The 25,621-nt window shown below is 44.2% G+C and overlaps 1 protein-coding gene across 3 annotated transcripts in view; it reads right to left on the bottom strand.

The window, feature by feature from the left end:
• Window positions 1-21,700, bottom strand: part of ELOVL5 (ELOVL fatty acid elongase 5) — a 37,299-nt gene extending 15,599 nt beyond the window's left edge. Inside the window, exons 1-2 of one of the 3 annotated variants that reach the window (XM_054179957.1) lie at window positions 21,650-21,700; window positions 236-301 (exon numbers count right to left, since the gene is read on the bottom strand). In XM_054179957.1, the coding sequence (XP_054035932.1) occupies window positions 236-293 (58 nt within the window). In that variant the 5' untranslated portion in view covers window positions 294-301; window positions 21,650-21,700. Of the gene's footprint in view, window positions 1-235; window positions 302-19,489; window positions 19,604-20,106; window positions 20,230-21,649 lie in introns of those variants that run through there. The other 2 variants (XM_054179955.1, XM_054179956.1) reach the window with 2 other exon arrangements.
• Window positions 21,701-25,621: the final 3,921 nt, after the last annotated feature.

Below are 25,621 nucleotides of genomic sequence, written 5' to 3'. Positions count from 1 at the left end.
CCACAAAGACTAACAGTAACTGACAGTAAGAAGAATAGCACCTATGATTGTCATAAGTAAAAATTTACAGCTCTGTAGGTCAAAAGGTCACAGGCATTGAGTAGACTTCATTTGTGATAGAATCATACACTTTGATGCTCTGAGGATATAAAAGATGTTAGAGGGAAGCTTTTTCACATACTCTAGTATCTGCACTTCAGTATCAGGTGTGTACTTGATTTTTGACAAATCTTACCTCTGGGTCCAAGCCAAATATCAAAGTAACTATTGATTGTTTTATCCAGAAGTTCCATTCTACAACCTATTGAAATAAAAAGGAGAAAGTTAGTTCTTCATCCCACAGAAATAATCACCTGAATACCATCTGTTAACAAAAAAAAAAATACTGAGACGTAAAAATTGCAGCAAACATACTGGACATTAGTAGCTTAGATACAGTTCCTAAAAGTTTAGTCTCAGAGACAGCCACTGGTCTAAGAGTAATATTTGCCACTGAAATATTTAACTATGGATCTAGACACGCAGGAGTTAATACGAGTTATTTTAAACTTGATGTTATTTTTTAATTCTGTATTTTTTAAAGTGCAAATATAGGATGACATCTTTTAAGATCCTTCTGCAAGGAGCAAGAGGAGGAGGAGGAGTGGACCCTGAGAATGTCAGCAACATTGTTGAAAGAGCTTCATAGTATTTTATTCGACAATTTCAAGGAACCTCAAATAGCTGGCAAGGCTAGCTGGGGAGGAGGGGGGAAGGCGAAAGGTAAAATCTTGCTCTGCTATCACTTTTGTGGATGGGTGACTGATTACAGCTCTGATTAACAGCCCATAAAACCAAGAGATCAACAGTCACCAAATGACAGAGAGGGCTTCAGAGGCAGAGGAGAAAGCATCACAATTTCTGTCATGGCCATCTTCAGTTCCAGAAACTGCTTACCAGTAGGACATTACCAGATAAACCTCATCCAACATCAGTCCCATACAGTGATTCAAATGTCATTTATCATCATCTCACATGGCCAGTATTTACTGGAAGTACCTGCTACACATTCTGAGATACATAAGCCATTGTACGTTCCTAAGGCTAAAGCAAGAAAGAGGCAGCAATGTTTTCCACAAGCAGGGAAAACTGCACATGAAGCTGTTCTCAAGAGAATAGAAAGTAAGTTTCTTCGTGACTGAAAAAAACCCAAAGCAACCAAACCAAAAGACCTTCCAATTTCCCCTTTCCTATCCAGAACAGTACTGAACTTTCACTAAAATAACTTTATCAATTTTTATCCTCCCCCAAGTACTAACAGCACTTTTTGGTAGCATAAGCAACACACAAGCTGTCAACGTGCCCTCAGTGCAAACCAAAATGATGAGTTTACATGTAGTTGCTAACAACAAAAAAGTTCATCTCTCTATGTTTTTGTTCTAGTTAAAGAAAGATCTCTCTTCCACCTGTGTAAACCCTGCCTCTAGGGGATTTCCAATTTACGCAAGCAAAATGAATAGTAGGTCCTCTGGTTTTGGTCAGCTGGGATTGACACCTCTCTTTCTTTTGAATCCAGCAAGAAAAGCCAAGCAGAATGCAAATGATGTCTCTCTCTCCCCAGTCCAAAGCAGGACTGCGAGCCACCCAGCCCTCACAGGGCCTTTGATTTCCTGTGGAACCAAGAAAATACAACAAGCCTGGATACCTGCATTTACATCATATGATCTCCTTTGCAAGCCCACATCCTATCCACTGTAGGGCTGTAGGCAGGAGGCTGATGTGTTTGCCAAGGATTGCTGGCTGCACCCCCAATCCTCTGTTTCCCACGAAGCTCTCAGGGACACAGCTCTTGGGAACATGTGCAGAAGAGGACTATCCCCTCTGCTGCATATTAAGAGGAAGTTCTTCACAATGAGGGTTGTAAAATACTGGAACAGGTTGCTCAGAGATATGGTGGAGGCCACATCCCTGAAAACATTCAAGGTCAAACTTGATGGGACCCTAAGAAACCTGATAAACACATCCCTGGTCACTGCAGGGGGCTTGGACAAGATGGCCTTTGAGGGTCCCTTCTATCCTGATGTGTTCTATGATTCTAATTCTATGCATCAAGTCTTTGTACAGCTTTGGACTACACAAAGACAAACTTCTCTAGAATCTAGTCACCAGACACAAACAAAAGAGCTTGATTAAAATAACCAGCAGTCTTAAAAGTCTCTTTTAATCCTGATTCATAATGGCTTTATTTTCCAACTGAAGAAGCCCAGCCCAAATAAATCCCCACTTCACAAGGTGCATTTTTGGCCTTACACCACCCCACCAGCTATGACACACAAACTGTGAGCACTCACATGAACAGCCATAGCACTGGCATGCTGGTGTCCTAGGAATACAAAAAATTAACTGAGAAGCCTATGTTGTGCCACCAGAAGCATGAACATCAGGACGACTGTGAGAAATGAGTCTATAATTTCCAAGAAAAAAGGAAGTTACCCAAAGCTAACCAAATTTTCTTCATTCCCCCCCTGCTTTTTTTCTCCAAACTGCCAGCTCTTAAATGTCACCAACAAAGCACTCCCCAGCAGATCATTTTGTTGCTTATAATCCCCATTTATTCAATTTGTCTGTTGCTCCTTTGATCCAGTAGCAACTGATGCACTGCATCATCCAATAACCCAGTATCTGTCTGACTTCAACTCCCCTTTGAGCAAAGGAATACTTCAGATGAGAGAGTTTATTTCAAAAATAAAGATTTGTTATACAAAAATACCTAAGCTTAATTCAGAACTTATTTGCTATATATTGTTGTTCGTCGGAAAATGAAAACACAGTTATGCAAATGAAACAACTAATAAAGCAGAAACAAACTGTCTAGCTATAGCAAAGAGAGTAAGAAATAAAATTCCATAAAATTGGAAGAAAAACTCCTTCCCCAAAAGGAGGAGACTTTCTGCAGAGGTCTCAGCTTTTTTGAGCTGTTGCCCCAAAGCAGCTTTTCGTGCCGCCACCCCAAAGTGACATTTTGTGCCAGCATTATCAGACAGCAGATTGTCAAAGGCACAGTGAAAGAAGAACTACTCCTGGTGTCGATTTCCAGAATTTTCAGAAAAAGAAATTGTTTCAAAAGGAACTCATTTGTGTAACAGAAAAACAGAGGGAAACAATCTGCTTTTGTTCCAGAGGGGGTCATGTGAAAATGCATCAAGTCTCCTGCCAACAGCCACACAACATTAAACACTGCTTCAACACCAGCAACTACAACGGCTCTTTTTAAATTAGAATAGTTTCCCAATTCAGAGAAACATCTACTCCCAGGAAAACTAAACCAGTAGCCATTTGAAACACTGTAATCGACATGTTTCCTAATACTGAAAGCAAGCAAATTCTGCAGCTGACCAGCTACAGGAGCAGATAAATATTAACACACCTAGAAGTCATCCCACAGCAAGGCACTTTCTTCATAAGAGAGGTGCTCCATCTGTCTGAATTTTTTGGCCCTCTTCTGGACCCATTCCAACAAAGTCCATGGTTCTCCTGTGCTGAGGACCACAGAGCCACATGAAGTACTCCAAGTGGAGTCTCATGAGAATAGTGGGAGAGAATCACCTCTTTCAGCCTGCGGGTCACACTTCTTTTGATGCATCCCACGATATGGCTGGCTTTCTGGGCTGTGCACACATATTGGTGGATAAGAAGCTAGATGTAAGCCAGCAACACTCCCACTTCATAACCCAGCCTGTGTTTGTGCTTTGGATTGACACAACCCATATGCAGGACCTTGCACTTGGCCTTACTGAATCTCATGAGGCTCACACAGGCCCACTTCTCAAGCTTGAGCAGGTCCCTCTAGATGACATCCCATCCTCAAGGACAATCAACTGCACCACTCACCTTGGTGTCATCTGCAAACTTGCTGAGGGTGCTCTCAGTCCCACTATGCCATTGATGATGATATTAAACAGTACTGATCCCAGTACAGATCTTCTTTTTGATACTGAGCAACTGACCACTGCCCCCTAGATGTGACCAATTCCACATATGTCAAACAGTCTAGCCCATCAAATCCATTTCTCCAATTTAGAGCAATGAATCTTTTTTGGGGGGGGGGAGGGACACAGAATGAAATGTATCACAGAACTCCAGATAGATGACATAGCCTTATTTGGTACCTTTGGTCAGGAAAGAAACCCCACCCAGTTATGCCACACACTGCTTTTTAAAACAGGTACTTCTAACTCCACTTGTTACTTTTTACAAACCTGCCTTTCCACAACAGACATCATCCTCTCTCTGCTACTGAATTTTACCAGCACAGTAAGGCCCCTAAACACCAGGGCAAACTGGATCAGTCTGGAAGTGCTTAGGCTTACAATCTGAAAGATGCTTTATTCCTTCAACTTTAAATAGTTAATCCATGAAAATGCATATCTGATGTTTTAAACAAAACAACACAAACATAACAAAGGCTAAAATTACACCTTGCCCCAACAAGATCAAGCCCCATCATTAAAACACTACTTTTTAAAAAATCCTCTGGATTTAGGTAGAAAAGTTTTTTGGACATCCACAGAACATTTTGCATTCCTGATTCACTTCTGCTGCTGTAAGCTGGGACATGCGCTACACTCCATCAGCCAGCCATGTTTGGGCAGATACCAACTCTGCCCTGCCTCTCACTCCAGGCCATAGATAGCCTCAGTGCTCCTCAGGGTGGCAAATGAAAACACAGGCCAAAGGCTATACAGAATAAATAACACAGTGCAAGAAAAGCACATTTATTTTTTTTTCATATAGGCTACCAGCAGTGACACTCTGCTCTTCTAACACACATTGCTACTCTCTGAGGAAAGGGCTACTAAATACTGAAGTACTCTACCAGTTCCTGCCCTTCAAAGGAAATTCTCTCCTACGCGTTCCACTGAAAACACATTCCAAGGGGGTTATGCCAAAAAGTGATTTAAGAACTCTGGGTCATATTTTAATGCAGTTTCTTGAGTTTCTTCTTGGAGTAACTTTAGTTTCCAGGTACAAAGATAAGGCACGAAAACACACAGGTTTGCTCCCTGTCCCACGCCGCTCTCTTTAAGCGAACCAAACCAGCAACAAAATATTATGGGCAGAAAGCTCAAAGAATTAGGAGCTTGCACCCTTTCAAGAGGATTTTCCAGGTCTCACCCTGCTGCTCATGAACCACCGACTCTAGTTTTCATATTTAAGTGCTTGAACTTGAGTTCCAAAAAAATCCCCAAAATAGGCATCTAAATATTTCGCTGGCTTCTGAGAACGATGCGCTGTCAGGCCTGACTGCTCAGCCTTCTTGGAAAACAGCCACTTTCTCCATTCTTAAATTAGGACCTAGAAGCCTAATTTTAGGCACTCGATTCTGGAAATCTTGAATTGTGTTTTCTCATTAAAGTCATGTTTACCAGTCCCTGCTACTGCAGAGGTGAGTCCTCTTTTCACTCCTCCAGAAGCACAAACTATCCCTCCTCCGAAGACACAATGATCATGCTGCTGTTTGCTTTTGTAAATACACTAGAAATGAAAATGCTCAGCTGCTTGCAAACTGGAAGACAGCACTGATAAGCAGAGCTGTCAACCATTTTCTGTCCATTTTCCAAAGCATTTCTCCTTTCTGTTCCCAAAGCCTTAACTGCCTCTTGCATGTATTCCTTTCGCCTTTCAACTTGCTGCCGACTTCGGATTCTCTTTTTCCCCCCTTTTTGAATACCCTTTTAGGTCTCAAGCATGCTAAATGATAGCAATAAAAAGGGGGTTGGAATAAATCATACTCCATGTTTATCTGAAAGTGCAAGTACATTTATTTTATGATAAACCAGGTGAAGCACGAGTACTGTGGATTTTGCACTTTAGTTTTGTTAAAATGCAAGAAACTGTTTTAAAACTTTATGTCGTGACTGTTCCTCCAGCAAAGCCATGTGGATTTTTGGTCCACCTTGCACCACCAGCAAATCATCCAGCCTACTGCTGACTCATCTGAACCCACAGTGCTGAGCTTTCACAAACACCAGCAGCGCCAGCATTAAGGAGGTCTAGTAATAAATGACAGGTATAAAATGCAGGGAAGCACATAAAAATGCAAGACAAAGGAGAGAAGCCAGTCTCAAACTGGTTAACCAGAACAGTATTAAAAAAAAAGGAAAATCAGGGGCTAAAAGACGACTTTGGCTGGTTAACAAGGGGCCAGCTTTTTGCTATTCGTTCGTGTGTCGAGCAGGATCACAGGATGCTAGGAGTTGGAAGGGACCCCAAATGTCGTTCCATCCCCCCAAATCCTTCAACAGTGATTACCTTCATAAATTAAGACAAGCCACATACATAACACAGCTGTAGTAATTAAAAAAATTACAATACAGAAACAAATACAAGAAAGGATACTGCAAAATGCAGTAACTAATTGTTCCTAATACCTGGTACCTTAGTAAAACAGAAACTTACCATCTTCAGCTGGCAGGTTAAGACAAAGCACAGTCCTTGTGGTTTTATTCAGATTTTCAGAAGAATTAAACAAACTCAAATCAGGATCTAAATTCCCTAGGATTAGGACATTCACCAGCATTTCACACTCAATCAACAGCTCTTGCTATGCCATGGGATAACTTCAGACAGAAGAAAGACCAAGGGTGATGGGCAAGCAGGAAGCAACCACACAAACGCACCCATGGAAGTAGGAATCAGAGGAAAATGGTGCACCACCACCTCTTCAATCAAGAGGGATGCAGCCAGCATCTAGCTACAAATCAGGATCTCTCAAAGCCTACCTCAGCAATGGATCTGGCATCCCTTGGAGTCACAGTAAAGTGTTCCCTGCAACAACGCTTATTTTCCAGGAATAAATGGTTCAAGAAGGTACCTTCTGCCCATACTCCAGCACTGCTGTGATACTGGAAACTTCCTCACCACTGCCAGCTTACAGAGTGGTGGTGGTAGAGTAATAAAGTGCAGATTGCAAAAGTATTTACAGAATAAACTTGGGAGGAAGAAAAGGCAAAGTACGCAGGTTTGTTCAACTGCTGTGTTTGTTTGCATGCAACTCTTGCATGTGCAAGGACACTTCACAGACAGCTGCTGGATGGGAGTTAAAAAACTGTTTGTCGTTGGGTTGTATTTTGGTGGTGGTGGTTTTGGTTGGTTGGTACTTTGGGGGGTGGGGAGGGTGAGTTGTTGTTGGTTGTTTTGTTCTTGTTTTGTATTTTTTAAGGAAAGAAACAGAAGAATGTGCAGCAAACTAGATGGAAACACGGAAAGTATGTACATGGCAAAAGAGCCACAAGCTGACTTTTTTGGAAGGAAAGTCACAGCACAGTGTTTGCTATACAGCTTTGGTCCAAAGCTCTCCTCCTCAACAGCTGTTAAGAAATAGTCACCATACTGCTTAAGAAGCTGTTCTAATCTGAAGTTCTCTCTTTTTTCAAAAGCTGTGCTGGTATTGCATTTGGGAAAACATTCCTAGCTGCACCTCACAATTGCAAATTATTCAGAAGCCTGGGAAGTTACAGAGCTGAGAACATGGTAAGCCCAGAGGGCCATAAAGACTTCAAGACTTGAGTCTTCTTTCTCTTAGTCGAGTGCCACCTGCAAGGAGGTCTGGAAAACCCTTTTTATCCCCATTAACTACCGTTCATTCACTCAAGCCAACCTTTTGCTTCCACAAAAAAAAAAAGATATAGTTCCAAAGCCTACTTAAGTGAGCCTTTGTGGTCAAAAGGCTGCATTTTCTAATGAGTTGTTGAGACCACAGCCAACAGGTTCAAAGGACAGAGAAGCCCAGTCCTGCATGACCATTACTAGCAGCAGAGTTCAAGAATATGGTGTAGCTTCAGAATATGGAATACAAAATAAACCAGGTTGGAAAACACCTATGAGATCATCAAGTCCAACCTAACACCATCTAATCAAATGAACCATAGAATCATGGCATGAAGTGCCTCATCCAGTTTCTTCTTAAATACTTCCAGTGATGGCGACTCCACCACCTCCCCGGGCAGCCCATTCCAATGGCAAATCACTCTCTGTGAAGAACTTCTTTCTAACATCCAGCCTAAACCTCCCCTGGGGCAGCTTGAGAATGTGTCCTCTTGTCCTCAGCCTCTCCTCATAGGGCTTGTGCTCCAAACCCCTCAGCCACTCTGACCCCAGCCTGTAGCACTGCATGAGGTTGTCATGACCAAAGTGCAGGACTTGTTGAATGCCATCATGTTGGACTCTGCCCATCTGTCCAGCCAGTCAAGGTCCCTCTGGAGAGCCCTTCTACCTTCTAACTGATCAACACCTGCTCCCAACTTGGTGTCATCCACAAATTTACTGATGACTGACTCAATCCCCTCATCCAGATCATCAATGAAGATATTAAACACTGAATTAATTACAGTCCTCAATAAAAGTCCATTTCTACACTTATACTTAGAAGAACAGATGCATACTGACACTGTAAATGCACTTCACAAATTGCCTTTCTGCTGCTTCTTCACCCAGCCTACAAGAAATCAATCTTAAAACTTCTGTTTTTCTGATGTACATTTGTGGGACATGACTTAGTCCTGTATAGCTGCAGCTACACCAATACTTGGTGGCTTCATTTTAAGATGCTAAACATCACACTGGACAATACTGTTTAGTGTGGATAGTGGTACTACCAAAAGAAAGTCAGGCAAGTACAAGTGATGGCTAGCTTTAAATGCAGGAAGTACCAAAAAAATGATTTTTTCCCCCCACCTTTCAGAGAATGAAAAGAAGGAAAAAAAACCCACAAAAACAAGTGTAACAATTACTCCAGGCACAATTGTTATGCCATGGTATCAGGCTGCCTTTGAGTATCTAATCTCCTTTCCCAAGGATAAAGGTGTTAACTCTATGTAAGGCAAGATTTTGACCTTTTTTATTTCCTGCTCAGGACTGACAAGCAGCATTGAGAGTGAAAACATGTCCTTGCAGAAGGGCAGAAGAGGAGACAGGAGTTTTCTTACAGATGCATCAGTAGAAGCACTCTCCCCCTTTCTCTTATTGTACAACACTTAGCATATCTATAAATGAAGTGTTGCCAAAACCACACAGCTGGCTGATGGCATCTCTGTTACAGGGCTGAAAAGACTGGTGGATCCTGAGGAGCTGAACATCCTTGACTGCACCAGAACCATACCAAGCCAACTGCTGCTGAGAATCAGCAAGTTTTAGGGTACAGAATCATTACCCCTGAAAACCACAATTGACTCCCAGACCGGTTAGGAAAGAAAGCATTTCTGCATGTACATTTCTTTAGTTTGACATTCGCAGCACCTTCTTAAACATTCCTTCATCAGAAGACTCTGCTCCAGGAGGCAATTACTGTAATTTCTTGTATTCTTTGTTTTAAGGGAAGAAAGACAGAACAAACAAGTAAAAGGAAATACTGCAGTGGTAAAACTTGGTGTGATCTTATCACTTGCTCTTTCTATGAACTTTAAATAGATTACTGGAGGAGAAAAATCTCACAGTGCTTACACATCTAGTAACTGCCAGCGCTGTTTTCTACAAGCTCATACTATAAAAAAAATTTAGTCACATGCAGGGAATTCCAGCAAAATAAGTCTGTTTCCTCAAAAATGTAGCCACTCTCTTCTTTCATTAAGAAGCAATGAATTTTTGGTAGAGTGGAAATCCTACTGCCATTGAAATCTGTCCCAATGAAGAGCCGAGTGAAACTGAACCCTCAGCTTTAGTGACAGGCTGTGGAAGGTTTTACTACATTCGCTTCACACTTTCAAAAGCAAAGGCAAAATCAGTACTGTACTTTCTTGTATCTGCCTGGGTGGAGGGAAGCAGGGGGAAATTGAGGTAGCCCCCCAGAAACAACCAAGCAAGAGTATCAGCTTTCAGGCAACTTCCATCCCACCATCTGATTTATTTCTGGAGAAGCATCAGCACAAGGCAGACATGTGGGTGACAAAGAGGTCTTACCCAGCTGAAGCTGAGAAAAGCCATCACATTGCACCCAACCTGACACAAAAACCATAGCAATAAGAAAGGTAAATAAAACAGACTAAAAGAAAGATACAGAATTGTTAAAGCAGAATTCCAAAGTGTTATTAAAAGGCGGCCAAAATAAAATGCATTGCACACATATCATGGTACATATGGGAATAGTTCTAGTGAAAACTGCAAGAATTGCAGGAAAAAAGAAAAAATGAATTATCAAAAGGTTGTACATATGTCAATGTCATGCAGAGATAACAGGTTTCATAAATCTAATCGTAACAGCATAAATTGAGAGATTATTGCCCTATTGAAAGGAAACAACAAAAAAGCCAAAACCACCTTGAAATGTTAAAAAAATGAAGGAGGCAAATTTCACAACAAATACTACAAAGTCTTGAAAACTGCAGGAATAAGGATGGTCTCAAGGCAGGTCAGAAGTAAGAGAGCAGACTCAAGGGGAAGCAGAACATTAACCATCAAGAGGCAGAATCACAAAATGAACCAGGCTGGAAAAGAGCTGAGAGATCAAGCCCAACCTATTACCTAATACCTAACACCTCATGACAACTAAACCATGGCTCCAAGTGCCACATCCAATCTTTTTTTGAACCCTTCCAGGGACAGTGACTCCACCACCTCCCTGGGCAGTCCATTCCACTGGCCAATTACTCTTCTGTGAAGAACTTCCCCCTCACCTCAAGCCTGAACTTCCCCTGGTGCAGCTTGAGACTGTGTCCTCTCGTTCTGTTGCTGGTTGCCTGGGAGAAGAGACCAACCCCCACCTAACAGATGGAGACCAATGGCATATTTCTTCAAAAACAAAGGCAACTTGAATGTTTTATTCACTCTAAATACAGCAAAAGTTTTCAGTCAGAAACTGAGCAAAAGATCGAAATAAAAAGGTGAACTACTGGTGAGTATGACTAAAGCCTTTTACTGCACACTGGTCAGCCTGTAGCTGAGGACCTTGAATACAGACAGGAAGCACCACCTTTAATTTCCAGTCTTCAAGCATCATGGACTGTGAGAAACAATCAACAACCTTATCAGTGGTTTGAGACACCTCTTGAGTGCAGTAGCCTAAGACTAAATGTTAATGGGAAGTTTGATTTTCTGATGCCAAGCATTTTTTACTTGGTGCCCAAAGTTTAAATTAATTACATGGGAAAAACATATTGCTAGATAATTAGAAAGTGATTTACACATGGAAAATAAACTTTCTCCCTAACTATGCTCCTTGCAGCAAAGTGAAAACCTAACTTCCAGTGTATTTTATAAGCATTCATATTTGCCAGGAGTAAAAGACAGGAAAGAGTTGTGTTTCATCAACCACACTTGCAAAGCAACTCATTAAACTGGGCAAAAGACCACCTCTTCAGCCTCTATAGTAAAACTTTGTATGAATCTATCTACAGATGGCAATACATTAAAAGTTACTCAGTGGATGAACCCAAACCTTTATATTCTGAGCAAATCTATTTCATGTATGTTTTGTACAGACTGTGTAGGATACAGAATGATGCTTCAGGCAATGAAGTTGCTTAGTTGTGTTAGCAGCTCTCTGAAAGTTCCCCCCTCTGGAATCTCACCACCACGGCTCTATTTTTACTGCATACTAAAAGCAAAACATGCAGAAAGGTCCTTGATGAACCATTTTTTCAAGTATCAAAAGACAATTCCAGTGGTTGGATGCTATTTTTCCACAATGCCTTTTCCTCCCTGGAATACTAGTCCTCCATGCAGATGTTTCATCTCTAAAATAAACAGAGATTCTTCATTTAAATAGACATGCTATTCTGGACCAGGGAAGCTAAATGCTCAAAGTCATGGCCTCACACAGGAACTGGTACATAGTGAAGGAAGAGAGGAATGAAAAAATAAATAAACCAGATTTGACTGATATTCTACTCCCCTGTTAACCACTGACAGCTTAGGTGGGAATTTGGTAGAGCGATGCTGTGTCAGTCACCAAAGACCAATTAGGGCTCCTCTGGCAGTTCAGTCTTGCTCCTCTGTTCTGCAAAATAAAACTTCCAGGACATCAACAAGCTTTTTAAAGGCAAAGCCCTAAAAAGTGATAGAGAGATATATCAAAGTGAAAAAAGGAGTAACAAAGAAAAAGTCGGGAGAGAGGTGGAAACCCCCTTCACATCATTGCTAAGCTCCTTCACACCTGCTATTGGTAATTCACTTAGAGTCTCCCTCACTGCAGGCTCATAGACAGAGACCTCCTACCAAGGCCACGCATCTCTCCTTTAGTGCTGTGTTGCCTCTGAAGGATGTAGAGCACTCGCTGTGAGATCATCATTTTTCATACACTGTAAATCCTGGGTAAATGCTGGCAACATCCCCATATGTTCACCAAGTAGGGGACACAGTCTCAAGTTGTGCCAGGGGAGGTTTAGACTCAAGGTGAGGAAAAAGTTCTTCACTGAGCGAGTCATTCGTCATTGGAATGGGCTGCCCAGGGAGGTGGTGGAGTCACCGTCCCTGGAGGTGTTCAAGGGGAGATTGGACGTGGCACTTGGTGCCATGGTCTAGTTGTGAGGTCTGTTTGAACAGGTTGGACTTGATGATCCTTGGGGTCTCTTCCAACCTTAGTTACTGTGTGTGATACTGTGTGTGTGATTGATTTTAAAGAACTTATTAACCTAGAAGTTAAAACCACAAGATCCCATGGTATGAAATTTAAAAATTTAAAGTATATCCTTCAGGACTCAAACCATGCTATATGCAACTGATACCTGTGCTGGCACATCGTTTGAGCCTGATGTGTTATGTGGAAACCAAGAAATGTTCAGTCTGCACAACTGGAAACACATGATAGCTCTGCAATTGCTCAACTAGATCTTAGATTTGAGTATCTAAATAAGCTCCGAACTGAATTTAGAAAAACCTTTGAAATCAACATTAGCAGTCCCTTCCTGTACCTTAATGCAACCACTTAGCAGCAGTGATAGAACAGGAAATCAATATAGAAAAATACTGAAGGATGTTATTTTTGTTCTGCAAGGCATGTCCAGACTTGCAGCCTGCTTTTGCATGCTTCAAAGGAGATGATGATAGTTTTGAAAGAGCAGAAGAATGGTTAGGGAAGTTATAAGTTCTGGGAACCTTTCAAGTAAAAGTGGAGGACTGAGTATGGCCCCTAGGGAACTACTCGGGAACCTGATGAAGGCTGCAGAATCACAGGACAGAGCTGTGAGCATTTAACTCTCATGACAAGAGATCTGGCACCATCATTGGCTCTAAAAATGCCTTGCAGCCATACACAATTTTTACCTATAAACACACAGAGGCAGCAGCAGTTCATGCATTAGCAAGACAGTGATCTACACTGAAACACAGTGGTCTTTCTGTGACTACCTGTATTTTTTTCCCTTCTCATTTTTAATTTGAGCAGACAAGGCTTGCCAGATGCAATACCCATTACTGACTTACTCAATGCAATCTCTCTCCACATCTCTGTAAGGGGTCTGCTGCTCCATATATTGCCGGTGTTTCTTCTCATGTGTCTTCCCCTAGCCCTCAGACTACACTTTAATCCCTTGCAGAAGGTAATGGGGACACCCACACAACATTTCTCAGCTCACAGTTAAGTTCAGTTTCTGGGGCCAGGCAAGTCCAGCCACTTCTGCTACAGCCAGACCAAATGAGAAGCTGCAGAGGTGTCTATGGTGTAAGTTGTACCTTCTGGGTGGCACGCAAGTCAGAATTCAATAAATCATGAAAAAACCTGCTCAAATCTTCCACAAAAGGCTTTTCTGCTTAGACCTATTAAGGAGGCAGAGAAAATTCGTAAGTAACCAGGCCTGCTAGACTTCCAGCTTTTTTTCCTGTCACTATATCACACATGCTAATAAAAAAAGAAAATTCTCAACCATGTTACAACCATGAGCATTCTTCTCCTTAACAAGGATTCATGCATGGAGTAAGTCAAGATGACAAAAATAATGTAAACCTTCACAACATGCCAAAAGGCCACTATACAGGAGTGAATTGAAGGGCAAATACAAGGGATAAATACATGGCCCTGATTTAGGACAAACAGCTGAGAGCTTGCACCATTTCGCAGGGTCTGTGGTCAGAGTAACCTCTTTGTGCAGGCACTGCAAAAGATAAGCATCAAACAAAAATCAGACATCCACCATAAGCATCTGCTACCCTGCAGTCCACAGAATACGCAAGAATGCAAGCACAACTATCATTGTGTCCTGCAAAGCCAAACCCTATGCCTCTACCAACATAGTCCTGCATCTACCATGCAAGGTCTTGCTCAAAAAGGTTATGAGCAGCCATTTGAAGACTGAACATGTAGATGCTTTTCAGTATGCACACGTGCATGCACCCAAACTAGCATGCACACTATTTGAACTTCAGCATACAAAAAGGCTTCTCAAGTTTCTTCTTCTAAAGGGCAGGGAGATGTTAAACATTGGAGAATGTAATTGTCCTAACTGGTTAAAAGTTTAATTATTGTTATTTAAGTCAAAGGTCCTTCCTACCGTTTGGCTAAGAAGTGATTCTCAAAATGATTTCAAACATCAGCATTTTTGGAAGTCGCCTGAGAGTGGGCAACAATCCTTCAGCAAAAGGTTAACAGAAGCTGTCTGATTAAATTATGTGCACAGAAATACCAAATCTAAGAGGAGGCCTATGGTTTCCCAAGTCTTCATTATAACAAATGAAACCAACCCTAAGGACAGGGGACCAGCTCAAGAATCAGACCTCTGTGTTGAGAATTGATAAAGTAGTGGTAAATATATAAGCACGTTTCTTTTGTCCGTTTCTGAGAGCCTCAAGATCTAATTTATCTTCAAGACCTCTATCTGAACATAGGTGTCATGGTTTCAGCTTAGCAGAGGCATTCCTCCACCAAGCTGCAGTCTGCTCCAAACTCACAACCATATAATACCATGTAAGTAGCACTTGGTAGGGGCTCCATAGCCAACAAAGGCACAGTAGAAACACTGCCTTAATCTGAAATGCTTCCCAGAAAGTTTGTAAAAGCATAAAGTACAGGGAGGGAGAGGGAAAGAAAAGGAAAAAAAAAAAAAAAGAAAAAAAGAGCAAGCCAGGCAGGAATGCAGACTTCCATGCTTACAAATTAATTAGCTAAACATATGGCCTAAAAACAAAGTACTTTGAGGTGTACTTGGCTTAATAAGATAAACCACATTATTCTGCAAATTAATACTCACTAATTTTTTTCTAACACTACTAACATCCTTAAAGAACTGTGACAACAGAAACTTCCATCAGCACGTACATGCCCCAAAAGCTGAACAGTTACTTGAAATCAAGACATTATTTTTTTGAAATGCAGAGAGCCTGAGCTTGCACATGTGAAGAAAGCAATTATGCTTCAGTCACAGCAAGAGACACAGTTTTCTCAAGGCCACACAGGGAGAGGATCCCTTCCAAGTGATCACTGAAGAGGAAGAGTCACTTTGTTCAAATCACTGACCCAGTGTCTCAAAAGGCAAGGTTATGTAGGGATCAAAGAGCAGGGCAGAATTTGAAAATGCAGGGAAAAAGGTTTATTCCACATTTGTTGTAGCTTTACAGATAGAAGTTTTATCTCCTGTAAATATTAGTGCAACTCAACATATTTAATCATGGCCCAAAGCACCTCATTTGACAGGCAAATGTTTGCTATGAAGCTTTGACATGGAGGTCAATTAAATCCATACAACTTCAGCATAAATACAAGTTCATGGAAGGTTTTGCATTTCTACCTGCTCAGTATGCCACTGGTCATACACAAAGCTATCGTTAACAAAGCATAACCTCTACAGCTAATAATGCTTTAATAAGGGCATGCAAAATACCCAGATGCAAAGGGATGCTGAGGCCAACTCTTAACTCACAGTATTGAAGTAGCATGATTCATTTGCTTTTGGAGAAGTGACAACTACACTTAGCAGCACACATCTGCAGCATCTCTACACCTGGTAAGGGAATTCACTAGACTACACTGTGTTTTCTAAATGCTTGATGCTTTGTGCTTCATAGGAATCAACCATTTCATGGAGGAAATTAAGTAACTCTCCAATACACTGAATGCACCAGGAAAGCATTTACCAACCACATACTTTGGACAAGTTGGCTCTTGTGCTCTTGTTTACCCTGTAAGATAGTGTGTCCTAAATGCCAAAACACAAATAGAGAAACCAAGGTAATAAATTTGATTTATCTCCCTGGTATGATTGGAAGCAGTGCTTGTTTGATTTGTCAATCAAAAAAATCAATCCAGGTCACTGTTTGCAATACTTTTATCAAGCAGAGATATAAATGCTGTTCTGTCGGTCATGGGAACAAGATTCAGCACCCTCACTTACCCAGTTATAAACCACTTTTATCAATCAGCACTTAGGAGCTCCAGCAATGTCAGCCTAAGCAATGTTCTCTAAACTGCATTGCTGCAATACCAAAATTTAAACAGCCCTATGAAAGACTAGGGCAAAGCAATCTGAACTGGAAGTAAGTTTTTAAAGAGACTAACTCCTATTTGATGTATAATTATCCTTTTCATTTGTCCTTGTGTGTTACCTTCCACCTAAGGAAGGAAAAAGTGTTTCCAGTGCTAGTGTGCACACACCATTTGGATTGCAAGAATCTTCTGTGTTTTAACACATCCAAGAACCACAAAACAGTTAGTGACTATACTGTATATGACAAAACAACTACAGACTACAAGGATTAGTGGCAGTGTTGTGAAGTGTTTGTATGCACCCAAGGAAGTGTGCTTTGACTGGCATGCATCAATTTAAGTCTATTATATAGTCAAACAGCTTTCAAAAGCAGGTATTTGATCCTGGAAGAACATAATTTTGTACACTGTAGAAACAGGAAAGCAAAACCATTACCACAAAGAGCTGAAATTAACAGCCCCAGAAGTACTCCTACATTTATATAGTTCTATAGGTCTCACCCCAATGCAACTAATTTCAGACACACAATGAAAGAGGATTGAGATTCTAAGGACAAAATGAGCACATTGTTCAGTTACACAGGGGAGGTTACAGCAAATAGCATCATCAGCTATGCATGCCTTTATGACCTTCACGAAGAGCTGCCAAACCTAAGCAGAGCTCTAGTAGCTTTCAACATGCAACAGTTTGCTTGTGACCCATCCCAAGACAGCATGCGAATTAAAAACCCACTAAAAAAAATAGGTAGAGGTAATTGTGCTCCTCAGCAGTGAAAGAGTATGCCTGCCTCTGTTCAAAGTCAGAGAACAAACCTTCAATGTCCAGAATTTAAAAAGCCCCACACCACCAAGAGCCCGTGTGCTCCAAGAGGCTTTCCAAGTCCAAAGGAGCCTCTCCAGCACAGCCCATCTCAGGAGACGATTCTGTGCAGCTTTGGCTTCCTGCCACTGCAGCAGGAACCCCTAGACAGGCAGCATGCAGAGGACTGCCTAAGCCATCTCCTGTGCTGCCTGTAGGTGACACTTGAAGCACCACCAAGCCCACCCTCCTGCCCAGTTGCTCCTCTGCATCACCATACCACTCCCGCCCAGACCACCAGGCAGTGGCAGGCAAGAGAAAGGATGAATTGGTGACATCCTTTTAAGAACTAGCTCCAAGAGGGACAGAGGATACAATAGGACACAGAGGCATGATGCTGTTTTAACATAGGACCATATGCAATTGCTCTCCCAAGATTTGTCTCAGGTGGGATGCAAATGGCATTAATTGGGAGACTTGCCATGGAGTGAGAACTGTGGAGACCACTAGAAGACAGGCAGATGACAAGCATTTTAACCATTTTAACCTTGCAAACACCACCACCTTTATCTGTATAGGTGGGTTTTTTTCTGAGCTCAGCAGAAACAGAAGTGCTTGATGTTGCAATGTTTGCTGCCCAAAAAATGAGGAAGCTGAAGAAATGAGGTCAGCTCTGTACTTGAGAACATTTAACCAATTACTAACTGAATGTCACTTAAAAGAAACACACCCTCCACCAGGCAGCTCTCGATTGCTTTCAGCACTGGGCTTGCCACCTGCAGCTGCCAGACTTGAGCACCAGGTCAGCCTGAAATCCTAAAATATGGTCAGTTCCACCATAATTCCAAAAATCTGACTCCTCAAGCATATTTACAAAAATCTGTTCCTAGCAAAGCACAAAAGAACAAGCAATTAAAGGTGCTGCCCAGAGGCCAAATGAATTTACACAGTTATTTACAATTCACACTTGGTTTTGTTGCCTTACTTTTATCTTCCGTAAGCTAATTTCTCTTGCAAACAACACAGAATGAAGGTCAGTGTGGAAAGAAGAGATTAGATCAGAGAATTCAAAATATTTTATTTCAACTCTGGCTGTACTAAAGGCAAGGAATGCAACAAGAGGAATTCTTGCTGAGAAATGTAAAAACATAAACTTACTAAAAATACAGTATCACAGTATAACTAAGGTTGGAAGAGACCTCGAGGATCATCGAGTCCAAACTGTCATCACAGACCTCATGACTAGACCATGGCACCAAGTGCCACGTCCAATCTCCTCTTGAACACCTCCAGGGACGGTGACTCCACCACCTCCCTGGGCAGCCCATTCCAATGACAAACGACTCGCTCAGTGAAGAACTTTCTCCTCACCTCGAGTCTAAACCTCCCCTGGCACAGCTTGAGACTGTGTCCCCTTGTTCTGGTGCTGGTTGCCTGGGAGAAGAGACCAACCCCTTCCCAGCTACAACCACCCTTCAGGTAGCTGTAGAGGGCAATGAGGTCACCCCTGAGCCTCCTCAAAGACTAGTCTGACAGCACATAAACTAAGTAGCTTTAATGATGCCGTATTTATATACCAAATATGCACAAGTTTTTGCCAAAGATACTTCACTCAATCAGCTGCTGGTATGTAAAAGATACTAAACCACATAAAATGCTTTTAAAAAATAGTGAGGCAAACAGACCAACAGCCAGACTCTTCCTTAGCTTGCAAGGCAAAGTTCCATGGTCTGTTAATTTCACTGCTGCACTCTCTTGTTGTATTTGAATGTTAAAATACAGGAGACTTAAGTTAGATCACTGATGAGAAATTCACTTCACTACTTACAGGGAAAAAAACCAACCAAAAACACAAAGAAGTCCCTAAGGGTTTCCAGTATGCATTACATATATAACATGTACCTCATCAGAAATTCAGTAAAATCCATCAAAACGCTGGCATGTCTTTTAGCATCCTTGACCTATGTCAGCTGGCAACAGCATCTTTGAGAGCAAACCCACTCTTAACTTCAGCAAGCTCAGCACAGTGGTCCCTTTCATCTGCTCCTCAGTTCCTGTAACGCTGGGAGTGGATCTCCACCCAACTGACCTCAGACATCTCCAGGCACCACAAGGTTTCAAGGGAAATCCTCACTGTGCGTGCAAGTCCAGCTCCCCTCCAGGCAGAGTACATGCCTTGGCTACTCAAAGCTTTGAAAACAGATCGTGTCTCATGCATCCCAAATACAAGAATACTTCTGTAAGACTCCAGCTTCCATTGCTAACCAGCATCAGATGATCACACATGCCACAGGCTTACTCACCCTGACCCAGCTTCCACGTCTGTTAGCAGCGGTAAGACTACACCAGGATTTCTCTCTAGCTTGAAGTTTTATAACAGCAGAGAAAAATCTCAGGCTGCAGCTGTGCCAAAGGAAAGAGGATGCAGAGTGAAATGCCAGAACTCTATTGCAAAACTTTGGTATTATTCACCAATTTATATTAAAAATAAGTAAATATTTCTAGACTAGCAGCTTAATACTGATGCAGCAACACCGTTAGCCTGCATCTGCCAAAACTTCACAGCTGCTATGCCCTCCACCCACACAGGGCCAGCGGCGATAATTTAAGGCAACCGCTTACAGCCGCCAGGTCCTTGGGGAGAAGAGCTGCTCTTGCAGAGATAACCTCACTCTGGAAACAAACCTGGCATGAAACTCCAGTGTGAGGTTGTGCCACCGCTGACAGTCTGCCTGACCTCCTCTGCCTTCAGCTGCAGGGCGTGTTTCCATCTACACACAGTGGTTTCAGAGACTTCCTGATCGGAAGCATCCTAACTGCAGCCCTGCCCCTCCTGTCTTGTTTTCCCTCACCATGGCCAGCATCCGGCTGAGCTCACGGGTTTTGCTACAGCCTCGAATCCCGCAGCACCAGCACTCACCTGTTTGTATTCCCTGAGAACAGAAATGAGCCATGTGGGGCACCACCGTGCAGCCCAGAGCACAGGGCACTGCTGTGCAACCCTAGATAGAGTACATGTCATCGCCACGCAACCCCAGAGCATGGGGCACCAAGCAGGCGGTACATACACTCGCGGAGGGAGAAACGCCTCTTGTCATCCGCCAGGAGCCTTTCTTGCTGAGCAAGCCAAGATTCACAGATTGTATCGGGTTGGAAGGGACCCTCAAAGGTCATCTTGTCCAACTCCCTTGCAGCGAGCAGGGACACATCCAACTAGCGCAGGCTGTTACTATTTCTGCCCGGGTCTGCAAACTTGGCCTTTTTGTCTGTAGCTTCCGAGCGCGGGTGGGTGCCGGGAAGCTCTCTGGGGTCGGAGCCTCAGCTGCTGCGTCCCTGAGCAGCAAGGCGGGGGTGGGGGCAGGAAAGCAGCCAGCACAGGCAGGGAAGGACAAAACACTTAAACTGCCCAAGACGATACTCTACATAGCCCCGAGCGATACCACTTCTAGCGCTACTGATGCCCGAGGGTTTCCAGGGGATAGAAGAGATAAAAGCAAAAGTCATGAAGATTTTAAGGAAGTCCCTGCATTCGCATCTGACACACTGACACATTTCTATCGCATGCTCTCCCTTTTCTACTTAGTTCCTGATGCCTGTACTCTTTAATCATTTAGATTTTAAAAGAGGGACTGCACATCTTCATGGCGCTACTTTTTAATGTGGCATTTGCCCTGTCCCATTGACAAACTCGGGAATTACCGTCCCAGCGGCTCCACTTCTGAACAAGAGGCCGTGAGCAAGAATACGGTCCGGGTTCAGGTCAGAAGTCTTCCCTTCCAGCCCGCCGCGCCCCCCTGCTGACATCCAGCCCCTCTCTCCGAGGCTGCTCGCACGGACGACATCGCCATGCGCGGAACCGGGCTCGCAGTGTGCCCCCTGGGCTGGCAGGATGCACACGCACACCACAGGGGAAAAAAGAGGTCAGGGTTTTTGTTTGGAGCCATAACAGCACTCAACCTCTCCCTTAAACGCGGCCGGAGAGGCGGGCGAGAGCCGGGGGGGGGTATGTTCCCCCCTCTTCCTGCCCCTATTCTTTCTGTCGACTCCGTGCCCCGCCACGGCGGAAGGGGCTGCCGCCGCCCGGGGATGCAGTAGCCATGGCAATGCGAGATTGCATCATTCTCTTGACTAACTGCACCGGGGAAAGACGCTCCCGGCGAAAACCCCGGTCCTTCCACCGCCCCGTCCCCTCCCTTCCCCGGCCCGGCCGTCCGGCCGCCGTTGCCGGCCGCCGTTGCCGGCCGCGATGCCGCCGCTCGCCATCGGGTGCCAAGCCCGCCTTCCACTCCGCGCCCCGTCACCGCTACCGCACTTGTTGCGCGCCCCGCGGAGCGGCGCCCCCCGCCCGCCGTGGCCCACATGTGGTATCCGCCCTCCTCCTACTCCTCTGGGCGCGGGCAGCCGTATCCTACCGCCGGGCAGGAGCTCCAGCTCCGCTCTCCCCTCGAGGGACGCGGCCCTACCTGGCAGCGGCGGCAGCAACGCTTGGGGCGTCGGAGGGCACCGGCCGGCTCTGTCACGCTGCGGCGCCGCGGGCGGAGCCGGGGCGGGAGCGGGGCGCGGGGGCCCCGCCCCACGAGCGGCCGTGGGCTGACCGTGACGTCAGAGTGGTGCGGGGGGCTAGCGGGCAGAGGAGGGGTGGGCGCCATGACGTCACGGCCTCTGAGGGCCAATCCAGCAGCCGCGGAAGACCGGGAAGTGGGGCGGGTGAGTTACGCTGGTTCCATGGAGTGGTGGGATGGGTTTGGTTGGAAACGACCTTTCAGGTCATCGGGTCTAACGCTTAACCCAGCACTGCCAGGTCACCTCTAAACGATGTCCCTCAGCATCACATCTACAGTGCTTTGAAATCCCTCCAGCAATGGGGACGCCACCACTGCCCTAAGCAGCCTCCTTCAGGAACTGACAACTCGGGGAAAAAAATGTTCCTCATGTCTGACCTAAACCTCCCCTGATGCAGTCTGAGGCTGTGCAGGTGCTCGTGGTGGTCTGTGTGAGCCCAGCATGGGCATGAGCCCACCAGCTCTGAGCCACAACCACAAGTCCAGGCCCTGTGTCCGCTAATGGAGATTAAATGAAATGTAAAGCAGTTCTTTGTTAATGGAGGGGTTTCCAGACCAGGCCATGGAAGCAGGAGGCCCCAGTGAAAAACAATATGGGATCATGTAATTAAAGACTATCATAATGAGATAAGCTGCAGGCCTAAATTAAAGATCATGGGGAAATGTAGATGCCTCTTTCCTGTGTTCTGAGTGACGGGCTTTACAAGATTATAGTGTTTGTGAATATATGCTCTGAATGTGACAAATGCATAGGATTTTAACTAAGCCATATACTAAACCCCCAGGTTTTGCTGTGTAATTTAGATGCATATACTAAGCCTGTCCCCACAGTGTCAGATGTCAGTGGAAGGAATCTCAAAGCATTCTCATTGGCTCCCCTCCAATGGCCAGGGCATTCAGCCTGCTCCAGGATGCTCCATGAGGTTGTAGAATCATAGAATTGTCTTGGTTGGAAAAGACATTTAAGGTCATCAAGTCCAATCATTAACCCAGCACTGCCAAGTCACAAGAAAACCATGTCCCTCAGCACCACCTCTATATGTCTTTTAAATATCTCCAAGGATGGTGACTCAACTACTTGCCTGGGCATCCTGTTCTAATGATTGACAGCACTTGTGGTGAAGACAGTTATTCCTAAGGTCCAACCTAAACCTCCCATGGCACAACTCAAGGCTGTTTCCTCTTGCCCTATCATTTTCTGCTAGGGAGGAGAGATCAATCTCCATCTTGTTCCACCCTCCTTTCAGGAAGGAGTAATAATGCAATAAGGTCTCCCCTCAGTCTCCTTTTTACCAGTCTGAGCAACCCTAGTTCCCTCAGCCACTCCACATAAAAATTGTTCTCTAGACCTTTCACCAACTTCACTGCCCTTCTTTGGACATTCTCCATCACCTCAGTGTCCTTGTAGTGCGGGCCTCAAAACTGAATGCAGCACTCAAGGTGTGATCTCAGCAGTGCTAGGTACAGGAGGATACTCACATCCCTGGTTCTATTCTTGATACAGGCAGGATGCTATTTGCCTTCTTGGCCACCTGAGCACCCTGCTGGCTCATGTTCAGCTGGCTGTCAACCAGCATGCCCAGGTCCTTTTCCACCAGGCAGCTTTCCAACCACTCTGTCCTAAACCAGGAGTGTTGTATGGGGTAGTTGTGGCCCAAGTGTGGGGGCCAGTGTGTGGCCTTGCTGAACCTAATGGGGCAACAGCAAGGAAGCCCTGGCATTAGTATGACCAACAGGAAGAAGGCAGTTTGTTTCTTCCTTGCTCTCCATCTCTCACTTACTCTGTCGTGCTGGAAAATGACCTTTTTCATTTCTCCTTCAACCCCTCCCTCCCCCCCCCCCCCCCAGTTCTTTGCTAATTAAATGAAAATATTACATAAATAGCAGCTTTGCTTTGCAAAGGAGAGGAGTTGAGCAGCAATTTGTGTGGGTTTTATTTGAGATCAGGTATCTGCACTCCAGGGGAAACAGCAGTTTTAGAAAGCTCAAGGGAAAAGGAGTTCCTGGAGCTTCTTCTGCAGCTATAGGAAGTGGCCATACAAGTGAAGACATCAAGGCTAACTATGTCAACCCAACATCTAATAGCTTCTCCTGGGTAGTAATATGCTGGTCCCATGTCCGTAATCATTTAGCTGAATCTGTGTGTTGTGACCTTACCTAACCTGATTGAAGCTCAGTGTGCAAACAGTCCCCAGAGTTGACTCTAGGCTGTAAACAGGCAACATAAAGTGGTGTGTTTGCCCAGTGGGATCACAAATGATCTTTGTTAAGCTCCAACTGGGACAAGAAAAATTCTCTGTCCAAAGTAGAATCTATGGCTATGCCTTTATTATTGAAGGACCAACCCCCCCCCCCCCCCCCCCCCCCCCCCCCCCCCCCCCCCCTTATGAATTTTGTGTGTGTGAGTTGAAGCTTCTCACAACTGTCCTTGCTTTCGGTGCTCAAGTTTGTGTTTTGGATGTTTCCAAGGCATCCCTTCTTATTTGAAAGGAGTCAAGCAATCTTGCTCCTGTCAAAATTAGTGGAATAGGGCACAGGTCCCATTTTTTATCACTTGAGGTAAAATGTTCTCAGCTCATTGAAATGTGACCAGCATTAGATCTTTTCACATCTGTAAATCTGAACTAGACTTTTCAATGTACTTTAAAAAAGTTGTTTCCCAATGGGTATGCACATTTGTTTCCATGGTTTATTGATGAGAGGTGATTGCACTGAGCGTTACTTTCACAGCCAAAACAGCTTTCTAAATCTGGAAGATACTTAAATAATTAAGACTCAATATGGCAGTTTAAAGCTAAAAATAAGAACAATTTGCCATTTTAGATGCAATAAAAGAAGAAAGGAATGGGTCAGGGTGTAGGGAACATAGGCCGAGATGCCAGTGGTAGCCAGAAAGTCAAGCAGCACCCTGTGCCAGAGACGCATATACCTACCATCCATGCTACACACTGCCAACAGGCAGAGGAGTGTGCCTCAGGCCACCAGAGGTTGGCATGCACCCACTTTGACTCTCTCTGCCATGGAGCTTGCTCTTCTTGCTTGGTGGTCAGGTTTTAGTGAGGCTTTGTGCACTGAGGGTGTTGAGTAGCTGGCACTGGAAAGGAGGGCCACAGGAGAAAGGATGAAGCTGAGGGTACCTTGGAGTGTGCCAGCCTGGCTCCAGTGTGTGATTCCCTGCCAGTCCATGGGGCTGCTGATTCTTCCCTCTCCTGGCCTTTCCAAAGTGTTTTTGCTGTTATCAGTCAGAGAACAAGAGCAAGGTTGTGGCATGGAAAATGTTATTTCAGAACTACCCGTGCAGGGGAACTAAGCAAACAATGCCAAATGTCTTGGCACAAAATGTTTGGCATTCAGTGAGGCACAGGGGCTCACTGGTGTCATTCTGGGCTGCAGATATACTGAATCTCAGTGTTGTACAGTGTTGTCTGTATGAGGGTTATTGTGGTAAGATGAGGAGTGATAGTTTTAAACTGAAAGAGAGTAGATTTAAGATGAGATTAGATATAAGATGAAACTCTTCACTGTGAGGGTGGTGAGACACTGGAATAGGTTGCAGACAGTTGTGAATATCCCCTCCCTAGAAGCACACAAGGCCGGGATGGATGGCACTTTGAGCAGACTTGTCTAGTGGAAGGTGTCCCTGCCCATGTCAGGGGGGTTGGAACCAGATGATCTTCAAGGTTCCTTCCAACACAAACCATTCTGTGACTCTATGACTCTTGTAATCCTGCTCTTTGAGAGAGTATCCACCTCTGTGGAAAGCCAAGTCTGAAGTGACCCAGCCTAGGTAGCAGCAGCAGTGGTGACAAGAGGCCTCAGACTTGATGGGGTGCTTGGTGCCGTGGGTTAGTTGTTTGGGTGGTGTTGGATTGG

This window comes from Dryobates pubescens, chromosome 3, assembly GCF_014839835.1.
Source record: "Dryobates pubescens isolate bDryPub1 chromosome 3, bDryPub1.pri, whole genome shotgun sequence".
NCBI lineage: Eukaryota > Metazoa > Chordata > Aves > Piciformes > Picidae > Dryobates > Dryobates pubescens.
Note: the sequence above shows the minus strand (reverse complement) of the source record. Positions and strands in the feature narration are given on the sequence as shown.